Source organism: Bos indicus, chromosome 6, assembly GCF_029378745.1.
Source record: "Bos indicus isolate NIAB-ARS_2022 breed Sahiwal x Tharparkar chromosome 6, NIAB-ARS_B.indTharparkar_mat_pri_1.0, whole genome shotgun sequence".
Taxonomy (NCBI): Eukaryota; Metazoa; Chordata; class Mammalia; order Artiodactyla; family Bovidae; genus Bos; species Bos indicus.
Window position 1 is genome coordinate 103,828,310 of NC_091765.1, and position 16,242 is coordinate 103,844,551.

The following is a 16,242-nucleotide window of genomic DNA, read 5'->3' on the forward strand; positions in this document are numbered from 1 at the left end:
GTGGAAGCCCTCGGACCCCACAAACTCAGGAAGCAGGGCAGGCTTCCTGGAGGAAAGAAAGAAAGAAAGTGAAGTCGCTCAGTCGTGTCTGACTCTTTGAGATCCCATGGACCGTAGCCCACCAGGCTCCTCCGTCCATGGAATTTTCCAGGCAAGAACACTGGAGTGGGTTGCTGTTTCCTTCTCCAGGGGATCTTCCTGACCCAGGGATCGAACCCAGGTCTCCCGCATTGTGGGCAAATTACCGTATGAGCCACCAGGGAAGCCTTCCTGGAGGAAGCGACACCTAACACAGGTCCACAGGTTAAGTAGGTGTTATCTCTATAAAGACCCCGGGCGGAGGCTGGGGATGGGAGAAGTGGTGACGTTCCGGGTAGAGACAGGAGGTGGGCAGAGGCCCTGAGGTGAGGGAAAGCGGGGCTGTTCCCCCAGCGTTGTCAGGAGCTTGGGGGGCTTTAAGTGGGAGCAGGGAAGGTCCACAAGTAGATGCTAAGTGTTTCTGAGGGAAGGCACTGGCCGAAGGGGATTTGGGATAAGACGCGAGCTTAGGGGCTGAGAGGGGGTCCTGCCTTGGGCGGTGGCAATGGAGAGTGGTGGGCGGGGTTTTGAACCAAGAGGAGGTAGAACCAACAACGGGAAGTGAAGGGGGAGGAGCTATGGCTGCTTTCAGCTTTTCCTTCCGGGGTCAAGGTGAGATGGGGCCCTTCCCTATAGAAGTGGGCCAGTGAGCCCTGTTTCTGGGGCTTGAGGCATTGGGCTCTGGGAGACATGTCTGGACTAAAGGGGGCATTTCAGAGACATTTCAAAGAGGGAGAACCCATAAGGGAGGTGAGAACCCCAGAAGGAGGACCCCTCGAGGAGGTCATCCTCGAGGAGAGAGGATGACCAAGGACAGGGGCTCTGAGGGCCCCAAGAGTCCAGGAGGGGCGGCCATGTCCAGAGGAGGAGGAGGACAAGGGGTCTGGGGTGTCGGGACGGGCCCGTCCCCAGGTGCTTGGCCGGCAGGCCCCACGGCAGGGAGGTTGTCTGTTGGCTTTAGTAACGAGGAGACAAGGGGTCTGAGGCGTTGGGACAGGGCCGGTCCACAGGCGAGTAACAGGCAGGCCCCATGGCAAGGAGTTCGTCTGTGGGCTTTAGCAACGAGGAGGTGAATATTCATACATGGTGTCAAACCCGACCCTCCTGGACACTCTAAAACATTCTCCACAGGGTGTCACCCAGTTACCTGGACCTCTCCTCTGGCTCTCAGGTGCGCTCCTCGTAAAGAGACACCTGCATGCCCACACTTAAGGGGCAGCTGCCTGTGCCCGCTCACCCCCAGCCCAGACCTGAGGAGGGGCAGACACACCCCCATTACCAGCCCATGCAGGTGCCCCCACGGGTTCTCTCAAGCCATCACAGCCTGCTTGTCAGAACCCCCTTCATTCCTGCACCCCATGGTGCCCCTGGCTGTTCAGACATGCCCCACGTGGCTGCAGGGGGCAGCTGTGGGGGTGCAGACCTGCGGGCAGGGTACAAAATCCCCACTTCTCACCTGTGTGACCTTAGACAAGTGACTTAATTCAGCTGCTGTGTCCTTACCTGCAACATGGAGTGACGCTGCCTTCTCCACAGGGTGGTCATGAGGGGGCTGGGTGAGGTCCCAGGCGGGAAGCTGCCAGTACACGGCAAGGTAGAACCCAGGGAGGCTTGCTTGCCCACCTGGAGGGCTCTCAGGGCACACACTTGCAGGCTTCCACACGGATCCATCGTGCATACCCACCACCTCCTCTACATACAGGCTGACCTGGACACACACCTCACACCCACCTTCACGTACATATGCACACGTGTGTACCCATGATTCCTGAGCAAACATCTGTTGAAGCTGAAACATCTGTGCAGACTATGAAATTCCATTTCAAGGACCACCATGGGACATATGGGGGGACCCCTCTGGGCCAGGAGCCTCCTCGAGGAGGGCGGCCCGACGATGGGCACTGGTTCTCACTAGCTGCGCCCTCTGTCCCTGCTGTTTTCCAGTGGCTGAAGCAAATAGAGGGAACGGAGGCGGCCCTGACCCAGAAGATGCTAGACTTGGAGAAGGAGAAGGTAAAGGACATGCCCCGACCCTGGGAGAGAGGGGGTTGACAGAGCGCAGATAAGTCATTTCCCGGGAAGGATTTATGTGTATTTTGTATTGATATGCATGCATTTCTAAATTTTGCTTTTGCTCTCATCCCTATCCTGTGTGGTCATCATCCATTCACTCAGTTATTCACTTGATACATATTTTTGGAGCCTCTGTGATCCTGGAAACTATGACAGTTTTAGGGGTTCAGTAATGAATAGCAGGGTCCCTGCCTTGAGGGTCTAGCCCGAAAGCCCATGGGGACATGTGCATGGGAGCGGACAGCCACAGTGCAGCATGAGAACCTAAGGAGAGGCAGATCAGTGGTATGGAAGCAAATGGACCAGGGGTTCTGGAGACACAAAGAAGGGGCTCCAGTCTTCGCTTGCCCCTTCCTGGACATGAGTTTGGGAGAGACACATTGGACCTCCTTTTTCTTATGGCTAATGGGGTTTTCTATTTCCATCTCGATGAGCTGGAGGGATGAGCAATGCTGGACACATAGCCCATTATCACACAGTGCTTGGCACCTGTGGGCACCTGATTAACAGTGATGGTGGCTATTCACCAGGGCCCCTGGGCATAGAGCAGGATCTGTCATACCCAGTCTGGGGATGTTGGAGAAGGCTGCCCAGATGAGATAGTTCTTGAGCTTTCAAAGACCAATTTCCCCAAGTAGAAGTGAGGGGAATAAGGAAGAGCCTGAGGCCCGGAAGCTGCGTGTGGCATGGGAAGAGCCCTGGGCTGAATCCCCAGGCTTGGGTGTCTAGTCCGCCTCCATCACCGGTGAACCGTGGGATCTAGAACAAGGCACTGGTCCTCTCTGGCCCTCTGTTTCCTCCTCTGCAAAACCAAGTGGCTGCAACAGCTGAGCTCTAACCCTGAAACCCTCCAGTCAGTTCTGGAGAACTCATGCTTGGGGGGACTGAGTGATGGAGGGTGGGGAGGACATGTCCAGCAGGGAGAGTACCCAGGAGGTGGGTGATGCTGCTGGTTGGGGGAGAAAGAGCCACATCAGAGAACTACTGAGATGGTCTTCAGAGGGATTCCTATAACCTGGGCTTGGGGAACCAGGCCAGGCACCCAAGAGGAAGGAAGCTGGGGGTGTGGGGAGAGGTTTGATGGAGGTTCCTGGGCCTGGGAGGCTCCTGCTAGGGGTTCACACAGGAGCGACCAGGGCAGACCTGACACCCCTTCTCACCTGAGCACCTGATGGGTCCCCACCTCAGTGGAACTGACTCACTCTCCAGCAAGTGTGAGTAGGCTGGCTCTGAAGAGCTGCCTGGTGATGGGTCCTTGTGCTGATCTTGACCTTGGGCACCTTCTCTTTTTCAGGATCTGTTCAGCAGGCAGAAGGGCTACCTGGAGGAGGAGCTGGACTACAGGAAGCAGGCCCTCGACCAGGCTTACCTGGTAGGACCGGAAGTGGGTTGGATGTTCTGGTTCTTTAGACTTAGCACTACAGGCTGCTCTCCCTTGGGGGCTGATGGCGAATGTGGGGTCCGTGCGGTGCTGAGTGGGCAAGATCCCAATGCTGCCTCCACGTTTCGGTTTCAACCTGAACAACTGTACAGATAAATGGTCACTTTTTCCAAGTCAGTCATGATTTTTCCAAAATATTTACTTAACTTGATCATTTTCTCTTGGCATACTTATTCATACTTATTCAGTTCTGGGCTTCCCTGGCGGCTCAGACAGTAAAGAATCTGCCTGCAATGTGGGAGACCTGGGTTTGATCCCTGGGTTGGGAAGATCCCCTGGAGGAGGGCATGGCAACCCACTCCAGTATTCTTGCCTGGAGAATCCCCATGGCCAGAGAAGCCTGGCAGGCTACAGTCCACTGGGTCGCAAAGAGTTGGACACCACTGAACAACTCAGCACACACACTCAGTTCTAGTAACCATTTGAAATGAAGGAAAAGAAATTTTCTGCTTATTAATATTTTTATTAATATTTATTTACATGCTTAAAGCCCAGAGCAAGTTTTCCCATAAGTAGCAAAAAGAGACGGTCACAAAGAAACACAGAAGTGGGACTTGCCAGGCAATTCAGTGGTTAAGACTCACGCTTGCACTGCAGGGGCATGGATTTCGATCCCTGATTGGGGAACTAAGATCCCACATGCTGCATGGTGTGGCAAAACTATCTTTTTAAAAACAGAACACAGAGGTAAAGCAGTGAGTGGAGGGCAGGTGATCATCAGAACAAGAATTATTTGTCATGAGGTTCTGTGCAACATCAAGCCTGGGTCACAGAACCAGTTGTGGGCTTCCAGGTGATGAGTGTGAGGAGGGACCATGCTCAGGTTCATAGGTCATATGGGTTTGAGGGGGCATTTCCCGGATGTTCCCCACATCAGAGAGAACTCTGAGCTCAAGGCTGCTTTTTCAGGAAGAAGCAGTGAATAGCAATATCTGGAGCAAGACTTTGCCTAGATCATTTGTAGCTAAATCTTTTGACAAAGAGGGTTTCCACCTAACAAATGCAGAATCAATAACTAAACATTAACTTGCAATCCCCACTTCCATAAAGACAGAGAGCAGGAGGCTGGGCTTAGCACAGGCAGGACATTCTGGACGTGAAGGCTGGTCAGCCTCCTCTTGACCCTTGACCCTTCATGTCCAGGCTCCGGAGGCTTGAACCCCCAGGGCAGGGAGCCGCAGATGCTGAAGGTCGGGAAGGTTTCAGCCTCATCAAGACAAGGTGTTTTCCTCTCGATTGTCATTTCTGGGCATACAATGTTGTAATGGTGGTCAGAGCAACTGAAAAATGAGACCATGTTCATTCTTTTCTCCCTCTCTTTCGCTTTTTTGGGTTTTCCTTGATTCTATCTATCTATTCTATCTTGATTCCATCCTTTTGTAAATACCCTTTCTTGCTGCATTGTACACCATCTCTGTGCTCCCCTGGGCTTCCCCAGTAAGTTCCTAGGAATACTATTTCAGGGGATAACAAGAAAACCTGTGGCCAGAAAAAAAGAGGGAGAGTAATTTTGTTGACCTCTGGCTCCTTAATATGCTTAAGGATGGGCTGAGACTCCAAGAGGAACAGAGGAAGTCATATGTCAAGTTCACAGGTTCTTGGGCCCTCTTCTCAAGGGACATCTTGCAAGGCTGGTGTTCCCCAGCACACTCTGGGAAACTCGGTGTCCACCCTTGGCTGTCAAAGTGCTGTGTGCAGAAAGGCCCTGGGGGACCCTGAGAACCCGAGTCCTGGTTCTGCAGAGGAGACCCCTGGGCAGGCTGATCCTGTTGCTGGGTAGAAGCAACATTCTTACCTGAAGAACATTCCAAGAGCTTCTCTGGTGGTCCAGTGGTTAAGACTTCGCCTTTTAATGGAGGGGGTGTGGGTTCTATCCCTGGTCAGGGGGCTAAGATCCCATATGCCTCAAGGCCAGAAAACCAGAAAAACCATGGGGGCAAAATTATGACAAACTTAATAAAGACTTTAAAAATGATCCACATCAAAAAAAAAAAAAAAAAAAGGAAAAAGACTATTCCAAAGCCTCGAGTGGGATTTCAGGCACATGTTGAGGTTGGAGCTGTGATCAGTGTGAGGCTGACCTGAAGAGTCAGGGAAGTAAAATGCTCCCGAGGGTGGCAGTGCCATGTGCCCAGGCAGAAGCGAGGAGAGCAGGTGCCAGACGCACACCTGTGTTCCTTTGTCATCGTGCAGAGTGAGATGGCACAGGGCCACAGTGAAGCTTCTGGAATTGGATGGTGAGATCCTGGCTGGAAACTGGCCACTTGGGGGTCTCCTAGGAGTTCGGCTGCTGAAGGTGGGCAGCCAGCAGGCACAGGCAAGCTCCCACTCCATGGGGACCCCTTGGCTGTGTCAGTGGACACATTCCCACCTTCTAGTTTCCTGGGGTGATCGCTGGAATTGGGAGAGAGGAAGCCAATGCCTATTGGCTAAAATTGGTCTGGTGGGCCTGGAATTCCCTTGCAGAGTTAGCACAGCTGTGCTGAAACGGGGGAGGCTACAGGAGTAGATGGCCACAGGCACAGAGGGCTACCTGTGTTGACCCCCTGCTTCATACCACTTCCTGCCTCTTCCTGGCAGTTTCCATTAAAACTGGTTGTTGGCCGGTAGCATCTTGGGAAAAGAAGGAGCTGCTCCTAGCAAGAGATTCAGGTGGGGATTTAGGGGAAAAGAGAAGGAAATACTGCTTTCTCTCTTTCATCCTTAGGTATTCCTATAAGGTAACTGTATTTAAGTGTCTCACCGTGAAGTTGAAAAGAAATAACTTCCTCTCAGGATGAAAACTCCGAGCTTTCACAAAGATCCCCTCCATTGGCTACTAATCTCTTATGTGCTTCGCTAACCAAGGGAGTCTTGCTTTTTGCGGGGAGGAGGGAGCAATGAGGACATTGCCCCCAGTTGCTTGGGGTTGAAATCGCTTTTCTAATGAGCCAGCTGAATGCCAAGTGCCTGCAATTTGGAACACATTTTCCCACGCTACTCCAGATAAAAGAGATTTGTTTCCCAAGCTGGAGACAGTAAATTGGAAGCCAAGGATAAAAATAAAGACGAGTCCAATCAAACATCTCTTTGAATCAGATATTTTAAGAAGGGATTATGACTATTTTTTCTTTATCTGTGGAGAGCAGAGCATCTTGATTGAATAGAGTAAGACATGTTCTCAAAACTGTGTGCAGGAACTGGAAGGGGCTCCCTCACCCCACCCCGCTCTTCTCTGCCCGCTGCATGCCTCCCCACCCCGCCCAAGATCCCCCAGCTCAGCCTCGCTCAGCTGCAGTGTCCTGGGGTTTCCTGCTGCCCCCACCTTGTGACCTCCCACTGTCTGTGTCATGTGGGTCGCTCAGAAAATCCAGGAGCTGGAGGCCACGCTGTACGATGCGCTGCAACAGGAGCCGGGGCGGAGGGCCAGCGAGGCGCTGAGCGAGGGCCAGCGGGAGGACCTGCAGGCCGCCGTGGAGAAGCTGCGCCGGCAGATCCTGCGGCAGAGCCGGGAGTTCGACAGTCAGATCCTGCGGGAGCGCATGGAGCTGCTGCAGCAGGCCCAGCAGGTAGGGGAGGGGCCGGCAGGGGGAGGGGCCTAGCTGGTAGAGGTGGGGCAGGCAAGTGGGGGAAGGACTGGTAGGGGGAGGGGCCCAGCAGATGGGGGAGGGGCCGACAGGTAAGGCAAAAGACAGGCAGGGAGGGGAAGGGGCCGGCAGGGAGGGGAAGGCCCAGTTGGTAGGGAGACGGGCCGGCAGGTAGGGGGAGGGGCCAGCAGGTAGGGGGAAAGGTCAGTAGGTAGGGGTGGGGATGGGCATGTAAGGGGAGGGACCCAGCAGGGAGGGAAGGGGCAGGCAGGTAGGGGGAGGGGCCAGCAGGTAGTGACAAGGACCTGGCAGGTAGGAGCAGGCGCCCCGCCGGGCACCACTGTCCATCGTCTCCACTTCTCCACCCCTCCTGCCCGCTGTCGGAACACTGACACCTCTGAGGGCCCATTCGCTGGAGAGCTGGCCGTAAAGCAGGTTTCCGTGAAGTGGGGGTGTCTTCCCGTGGACGCCCTCATAGCCCGGCGAACCCTCAGTGATGGAGGGGGGGTTGCTCACGGGCACACTATACCGCCCACTGTTTCTAATCATACATTTGAACAAGGTTCCCACCCTGCTAAATGATAACACAAACCAAAGCGAGGCGTCCCCGCTTCCTCCAGCATCCGTCTTCTGTTTAAACTCAGTTTCTTGTAACCAGGGGCGCCGGCTGGCCGGTTTACTTTGGTATTCCTAAGTGTGTGCGACGTCCTGTGTGAGCCTCTTGTGCTGCTGAGCACACGGGGGCCTGGTTCCCAGGACCCGTCGTGCTGCTGGAGCTGAGGCGGCCCCAGGGTCTGGCAGACCTTGGAGGCTCACTGCTTTAAATCTCTTACCCCATGGCACTCCTGCGGGTGGGACGATTACTTCCGTTTCCCTGATGCGAAAGCTGAGACTCAGGAAGGTTAACTCATGTGCCTGAAGGCTCTACAGCTCATAAGGAATCCTGCCAGTGAGGAAGGATCTAGATAACCATTGGGAATCGATGGCACCGAAGGAGAGGGAGACAGAGAATTGGAAGAAGGAGCCGGTGGAGAAGTGCCTTCTGTCGGAGGCAGCAGAGGCCCCGGTTAGGACTAAGAAGCGAGGATTCCCATTGAGTGCAGAAAAAGGGGTGCGGGGGCGGGGCAGGCACAGCTGACTGCATTTGGTTGAGGAGTGAAAGGGTCGTGACCAAAGGGGAAAGGGTAACTGGAGGTATGAACGCGAGCTCTTCATTCCATTCTTGATTTGGGCGAAGGGACTCCGGGCAGCCCCTGCAGGAGCCCCTGGGCTCCTGTGCTGCTGTGATATGCTCGCCAGCTACTGAGCTAGCCGGCTCTGATGGGCGTGGCTCCTGAGGGACCCGCCTCTGATGGGCGTGGCCCCTGAGCCGGTCTGATGTCTGGCACCTGCTAGGTGTTGGCTGAGCACCTGGAGCTGCAGCACACACAACACATACAACACACAACTTTCAGAGCACGACACAATATAGCACATATAACACACGACAAAACACAGCACAGCACCGTCAGGGCCTCTGGCAGCACTCGGCCGTATCTGACCCAGCCTGGGGCACCGGATGCCTGATTTGACCAGGACACATCCGAGTTTGCCATGGGCTGCAGCGGTCTGTCTTGCCTGCATCTAGCCCATGGGATGCAGTGACGTCACCAGTGTGACTCCTATGGACGTTTTATTTTTCAAGCACTGTTAACTAAGGGGAAAAGTGGATGTAGAGGGCAAAAAATCAATCAGCACATGGCCCCTTTCCCAACAGACTCATTTGGCACATTTACACCATGTTCTGCTGTAGTGCAGATTGGAGTTAATCCACTCATGCCAGCTTGCTTTGTCCTATCCCTCCCCAACCGCACAACCTCTGTCCCAGCCAATCTATCCACTGCACCCCAGAAGGCTTCCTAACACAGCGTAGCACCACCCTTCCCCAAAGACCCACCCTGGCTCCCCAGTTCCCAGAGGATGAAGCCTAGGTTGCATAACCTGACATCCTGACACCCCTGGGCCCCGTGCTCACCTCTACAAATGCATCAGCTGCTTTTCTCACCAGCTTTTCCTGCTCCATGTCACACTGTTTCCATTTGTAACTTTTCTGACATTTGCATGCCAGGCACTGTTCTCTGGGCTGGGGACACAGGGCTTGCCCTCTTGAGGCTTATATTCCAGAGCAGGGAGACAGACCAGTGCTGGCACTTAGAGGAGGCTCCATAAATGTTGGTTCATTGAGGGTCACACCAACCCTCTGAATGGGGGCCATTGATGCAGTTTCACAGGTGAAATGAGTGAGGCTCAAAGAGGGTAAGCAACTTGCCCAAAGACATAGCCAGGAAGTGGCAGAGCTGGGATGTGATGGCAAGACTCTTTTGAACACTGCCCCTTCCAGCCTCCCATAACCAGGTGAGAGGCTGACCCTGGTTATTTTTTTTTAAAAGTCATGAAAGACTAGAATGAGAGTCAGCTTCTCAGGCTGATTTCTTTTTAGATAAAGATAATTTTTTCACTTAATCTTTTTTTTTTCTTTTACTTTATATTGGGGGTATAGTTGGTTTACACTGTTGTATTAGTTTCAGGAGTACAGCAAAGTGATTCAGTTTTACATATACATATTTACACTTTTTTCAGATTCTTTTCTTATATAATTTATTACATAATGCCGAATAGAGTTCCCTGTGCTATACAGTAGGTCTTTGTTGATAATATATTTCATATGCATATGTTAATCTCAAACTCCTCATTTATCCCTCCCACCCCAACTTTTCCCTTTGGTAACCATAAGTTTGTTTTCAAAGTCCATGAGTCTGTCTCTGTTTTGTAAGTAAGTTCAAAAAATGGACAAATGATCTAAATAGACATTTCTCCAAAGAAGACATACAGATGGCCAAAGAGCACATGAAAAGATGCTCAACATCACTAATTATTCAGTTCAGTTCAGTTCAGTTCAGTCGCTCAGTCGTGTCCGACTCTTTGCGACCCCATGAATCGCAGCATGCCAGGCCTCCCTGTCCATCACCAACTCCCGGAGTTCACCCAGACTCACATGCAAATCAGAATTACAATGAGGTATCACCTCACACTTGTCAGAATGGCCATTGTCAAAAAATCTATAAACAATAAATCTGGGGAGGAGATGGAGAAAAGGGAACCCTCCTCCATTGTTGGTGGGAATGTAAATTGTACAGCCACTATGAACAACAGTAGGAAGTTCCTTCAAAAACTATACATAGAATTACCGTATGACCCAGCAATTCCGATTCTGGACATGTATCCATAGAAAACCATACTTTGAAAAGATACATGCACCCCAGTGTTCATGGCAGCACTATTTACAATAGCCAGGACATGGCAGCAACCTAAGTGTCCATCAACAGAGGAATGGATAAAGAAGATGTGGTACATACATATAATGGAATATTCAGTTCAGTTCAGTTCATTCGATCAGTCGTGTCCGACTCTTTGCGACCCCAGGTTCATCCATGCTGCTGCAAATGGCATTATTTTACAGATCAGCTCACCAAATTCAGTTCAGTTCAGTTGTTCAGTTGTGTCCGACTCTTTGCAACCCCATGCACTGCAGCACGCCAGGCCTCCCTGTCCATCACCAACTCCCGGAGTTCACTCCATCGAGTCCGTGATGCCATCCAGCCATCTCATCCTCTGTCGTCCCCTTCTCCTCCTGCCTCCAATCCCTCCCAGCATCAGAGTCTTTTCCAATGAGTCAACTCTTCTCATGAGGTGGCCAAAGTACTGGAGTTTCATACTCAGCCATTAAAAAGAATGAAATAATGCCATTTGCAGCAGCATGAATGGACCTGGAGATTATTATACAGAAGTAATATCTCTCTGTCTGAAGTAACTCAGAGAAAGACAAATGCCACATGACATCACTTGTATGTGGGATCTAAAAAAATGATACAAAGGAACTCAGACTGATTTTCAAAGCCCAGAAGTTGTTCCTGGGAGATTTTTGCAAACCCTTCGAAAACTATAAGAGGTTGTCCCCCCTCCATGTGGCACTGTGATTTCCAAGGCACTGTTCCCTGGGTGCCCATTTCACCCCCAGAGTCACAGGGTCACAGTGCGGTTATTACAGAAGAGGGATTCCACAGAGAGATTAACTGATTACATGACACCCCAAAGTCCACCAGCTGGTAAATTTGGGGCCTGGGATCCAAACCGGAGTCTAGCTGAGTTTGTGCTCATTCTTAGACGATCCCCGCCTTGCAAGGGGATTCTGAGGAGCGGTCACTGTCTCCCTCAGGCGGAAGAAGGTTAGAAACATATCCGGTCTCCTTTATGGAGCACATACTCTGCCAACTTTACTCTAAGCATTTTGAACGGGCCTCCCTTGTGGCTCAGCTGGTAAAGAATCCGCCTGCAATGCAGGACACCTGGCTTTGATCCCTGGGTTGGGAAGATCCCCTGGAGAAGGGAAAGGCTGCCCACTCCAGTATTCTGGCCTGGAGGATTCCATGGACTGTACAGTCCATGGGATCACAAAGAGTCAGAGATGACTGAGTGACTTTCACTTTCTTTTTTTTATCAATTCACTCTATTTTGCTGCCAGTGTGATCTTTCCAAAATCAAAATCTCATCATTTCCCTACTTAAAACCCTTCACAAACTCCCCATGACACCCCTAAATCTTCAAGCTCCTCACCAGAAAGCTTCTCACTGGAACATTCAGACCCTCTGCCCCCTGGCACCCCCAGCTCCCTGCACACACATCTCATTCCTTCTGCCTGGATTCCTTCTCCTTTCCTCATCTGGAAAACCACCATGGGCTGGATTCTATGCCTCCTCCAGGCCCCCCAGCCCACACCTCAATTCCTTACCCTCCTCACCTCTCTGCCAAGCTTGCCCTTCCCTGAGCCCCCATATAAAATAACACCCCTTCCCTTTCCCTACTCCACTTGACTTTCTCTGTGATGTCTGTATTTATCCAGGGCATCATCCATGTATTTGCGTAGTTCCATTGTCTGAACCTGATGGACCACAAACCCCTTGAGGCCCTAGGCCTATTGAGCCATACCTGCTGAGTAGGCACAGGGCCTATTGAGCCATACCTGCTGAGTGGGCACATGTGCCCACAGTGGTGATTCTCAGAGTAGGGTCTCCAGACCAGCAGCATCCCCATCACCTGGGAATCTGTGGGGAACACAGCTCAGGCCCCACCCTGGAACTGATGGGTCAGCAACTCTGGGGCAGGGCCTCTGGGATCCACAGGGCCTCCAGGTGATGCTGATCTGAATTTAGGAGTCTGGACAGAAAGTTTCCCCAGGCCTGAGGATGGGTCTACAAGCTTAATTCGGGCTGATGTAAATTGCCTGGCCATCAGTCCGACAGCCTTTTCCCAAGGAATGAGGTGTCCGTCTGCATTCAGGACTGGTAAGGCTAGTAGCTGTCCCGGCGTATCAACCCTGTCGGGTGATGAAGCGCTATTGGACACATGACAAACTGGAAGAGGTCGTACCTGCCAGGCCTCCTGGTGAAACGCTGCGTGGAACTGGAAGGAACAGATTGATAAAGCACCGGTGGGTGTGCACCCCAGGGAGCATTCGGTGGGTGCAGAGCCAGGCAGGTGGCCATCTCTCCCTGTTGGCCCAGGACTGATGAGTTTCTCAAGACTCTGGATGTTCAGTGCTAAAACCAGGAATGGCCCAGGCTCACAGGGACAGTTTGTCATCCTTAAACCTTCTAAGAACCTGGGTGCCCCCATCAACACTCATCTCCTCTGCCCCTGCTCCCAGGCTCCAGCTAAATAAATCTTAGACATGTCATTTGGTGCTGCTTCAAATCCATGAGCTTTATTGACCTGCCCAAAAGGCACCTCCGTGTCTTGGTCTGATCTTGATGTTTATGTTTTCAAAAGATCCTGCCTTAAGAGTGCAATCTGTTTCCATGAGTTTCAAGAACAGGCAAAAATCTACTTTTAGTGAGAGGTCAGAATAGAGTCACGTGGGGGCCTGAGGGAGCCTCCTGAGTGCTGAAGAGGCCCTCAGTCTTGATTCAGGGGGTGGAGAGACAAGGCTGTTCAACATATAAAAGTGAGTCGAGTTGCCCACTTACTGTTTGTGTGTTAAGCAGCTTATTGTTGTTCAGTTGCTAAGTTGTGTCCGACTCTCTTTGACCCCATGGACTGCAGCATGCCTGGCTTTCCTGTCGTCCACTATCTCCCAGAGTTTGCTCAAACTCATGTCCATGGAGTCAGTGATACTATCTAACCATCTCATCCTCTACCGCCCTCTTCTCCTCTTGCCTTCAGTCATTCCCGACTCATTTCCAATGAGTCGCTGCTTAAACACACTACACTAGACAAACAATGAAGAGTGAGATTTGAACCTGGAAAATTTACTTTTTCTGATACAGAACTTAATGTGTTGCAGAGAGTGCGAGAACTGGAGGATAAGCTGGAGATCCAGAAGCGACACCTAAAAGAACTGGAGGAAAAGGTAGGTGGTGTGAGCTCGTGCCAGCCCCTGGCGTCTTCCATGAACCGCTCACGTGGAGTATTCTCTTCTGTCAGTTTCATGAAGCCTAAGGAACAGGCTCTGTCTTCAGCCCTCTCTTCTCTGCCCGTGTCCCCCGTACTGGCAGTCCAAGAAATAAGTACTTTTCTAGGGAAGAAAGTCTGAACCCCTCTGACACTACCTCACTGGGAAGGGTGAGGTGACTTTCTCCATGGACTCATTCTCCTTAAATGACACTTAGGCCTAGAACCAATGAGTGTTCTTCCCTTCAGGGAAGTCTCTTCCTTCCAGCAGGAAGTGAGGCTGATGCCCAGTCCCACTGGCCCCTATGGTTGTCCCCACTTTACGGGTGAGGACACTGAGCCCGAGAAAGATTCAAACACCTGTCCACAATCCCACAGCTGGGGAGGGATAACCCGGGTCTCCAGGGATTCCACAGTCACCCTACCAGCGCCCCCGCCACATACTGCTGGTCCAGACAGATAAATGAATCCATATACGCGGCATCTTTGTTAGGGCACTTACTACTTCTTGTTCGTCTGCCCAGTGGCCAGGACTTCCTTGAGTTCAGGGACCAGCTTTTATTTATCTCTTTATCGAAGACAGTTCTTGCCATGAAGTAGGGCATCATCAAATGTTTGCAGGATGAGTAATAGATGAGTAGAAAACCCAGACTTCCCTGATGGCTTAGACAGTAAAGAATCTGCCTGCCATATGGGAGACCTGGGTTGATCCCTGGGTTGTCGGGAAGATCCCCTGGAGAAGGGACTGGCTACCCACTCCAGTATTCTTGCTTGGGAAATTCCATGGACAGAGAGCCTGGCAGGCTACAGTCCATGGGGTCACGAAGAGTTGGATGTGACTGAAGGACTAACACACACACACAACACACTCACACAGAAAATCCACAATTGCACATTTTATGTTGTAGAGGTAAGCTCATGTTTGGGAATAGGTGATGGACTCTGACCCCAACTTTGGGGGTGGTGTCTGTTGGGGACAACATGCGTCAAAAAAGCTTTAAGGATGATGTGCTGCCACCCTGGAAAAGAAGATGGAGAAAGGATATTTCTGAGCTTCAGGTGTCTGACTCATTCCATGGACAGAGCAGGGCCAAAGTCACGAAAGCCACCAGAGGGCAGATTCACGGTTGTCTGCAAATGGGATGACAGCCCACTCTTTCTAGAGGGAGTCAAACACAATGGCCCAAAGAGATAGTGCAGCTCTTCAGATGCTACACCAGTTTTCTTTCCTAAAAGTCAGCTTTTACACAGATTAACTCACCTTCCTAGCGTCTTCCCTACTGTACCTGGAGCCCCAGGGCCTCCCAGCCTGCACAACCAGCAGTGTCCTCACGGGGGCAGCAGAGGGTAATGGCTGGAGGCTCTGGGCCCATTTTCCTGAGTGCCCTGGAAACCCCTTAGGAATTTGGTTTAAGTAGACCCCTAGAGTCCCCATCCGGCTTCCCTAGTGGCTCAGCTGTAAAGAATCTGCCTGCAATGCAGGAGACTCGAGTTTGATCCCTGGGCCAGGAAGATTCCCTGAAGGAGGGCGTGGCAACCCACTCTGGTATTCTTGCCAGGAGAATCCCCATGGACAGAGGAGCCTGGCAGCTACGGTCCATGGGGTTGCACAGGGTCGGACACGACTGAAGCAACTAAGCAGCAGCAGAATCCCCATCAGACAGCTGCTCACCACTCCCCCCACCCCCACACAATTCTGCGGTTATTTTGAGCAGCCAGTGAAAGCAAAAGTGTTAGTCGCTCAGTCGTGTCGGACTCTTTGCGACCCCATGGACTGCAGCCCACCAGGCTCCTCTGTCCATGGCATTCTCCAGGCAAGAATACTGGAGTGGGCTGACATTCCCATCTCCAGGGTATCTTCCCAACCCAGGGATTGAACCAGAATCTGCATTGCAGGCAGATTCTTTTCCACTAGTGCCACCTGGGAAGCCATAAGGATAAGTTGAAGTGAAAGTATTAGCTGCTCAGTCTGTCGGACTCTTTGTGACCCCATGGACTGGAGCAGCCCAGGGGGTCTCAAGGATACTTAAAGGATACTGTTGGCCTGGGCTGGTGGAAAAATAACTCCAGCCACCGTGGTCAGCTGTCAGGAACTCTTTCCCCACCACATGCCACAGGGTGGTCTCGGCAAGGACCTCGCCATTCTCAGGTCTCAGTTTCCCTATGTAGAAAATCAAGAGCTAGGTGATTCTAAATGTTCCTTCTAGCTTTAACTTCCAGTGATCCTAAAATGTGTTTAAAATTTGTTGGCTGTCTGGATGTTCATTTTTTCAGTAACAATTTAGGGGAGCTATTACCTTGAGGTTTTGGGAAAAAAAACAATGAATTATTTTTAGACACCTCAGATAATATTCAGACATGTTTCTCATAACCTAATCTCCAAAAAGAATCACCAGCAATTCTTTTTGAATAAATCAAGTTGTAAATAAGCTAAGGAAGATCTCTATTTTCAAACTGATCTGTACAATTTTTCACTCCTTTAGGGCCACTTTTTTTTCCTGATATTTTTTTCTTTTTAAAGCAGAAAAACCAGAGGCATAAAAGATTTTAAACAATGACTCTCTTGGAAGAGTGGGCCCTGGCAGGGATGTGGGAGGG

The 16,242-nt window shown here is 51.4% G+C and overlaps 1 protein-coding gene across 1 annotated transcript in view; it reads left to right on the plus strand.

Annotated features, from left to right (window-relative positions):
- The window catches only part of LOC109560663 (janus kinase and microtubule-interacting protein 1), a 226,405-nt gene that overhangs the window by 136,989 nt on the left and 73,174 nt on the right, over window positions 1-16,242 (plus strand). Inside the window, exons 17-20 of the mRNA XM_019963075.2 lie at window positions 2,023-2,091; window positions 3,446-3,523; window positions 6,937-7,140; window positions 13,538-13,603. Of these exons, the coding sequence (XP_019818634.1) occupies window positions 2,023-2,091; window positions 3,446-3,523; window positions 6,937-7,140; window positions 13,538-13,603 (417 nt within the window). The remainder of the gene's footprint in view (window positions 1-2,022; window positions 2,092-3,445; window positions 3,524-6,936; window positions 7,141-13,537; window positions 13,604-16,242) is intronic.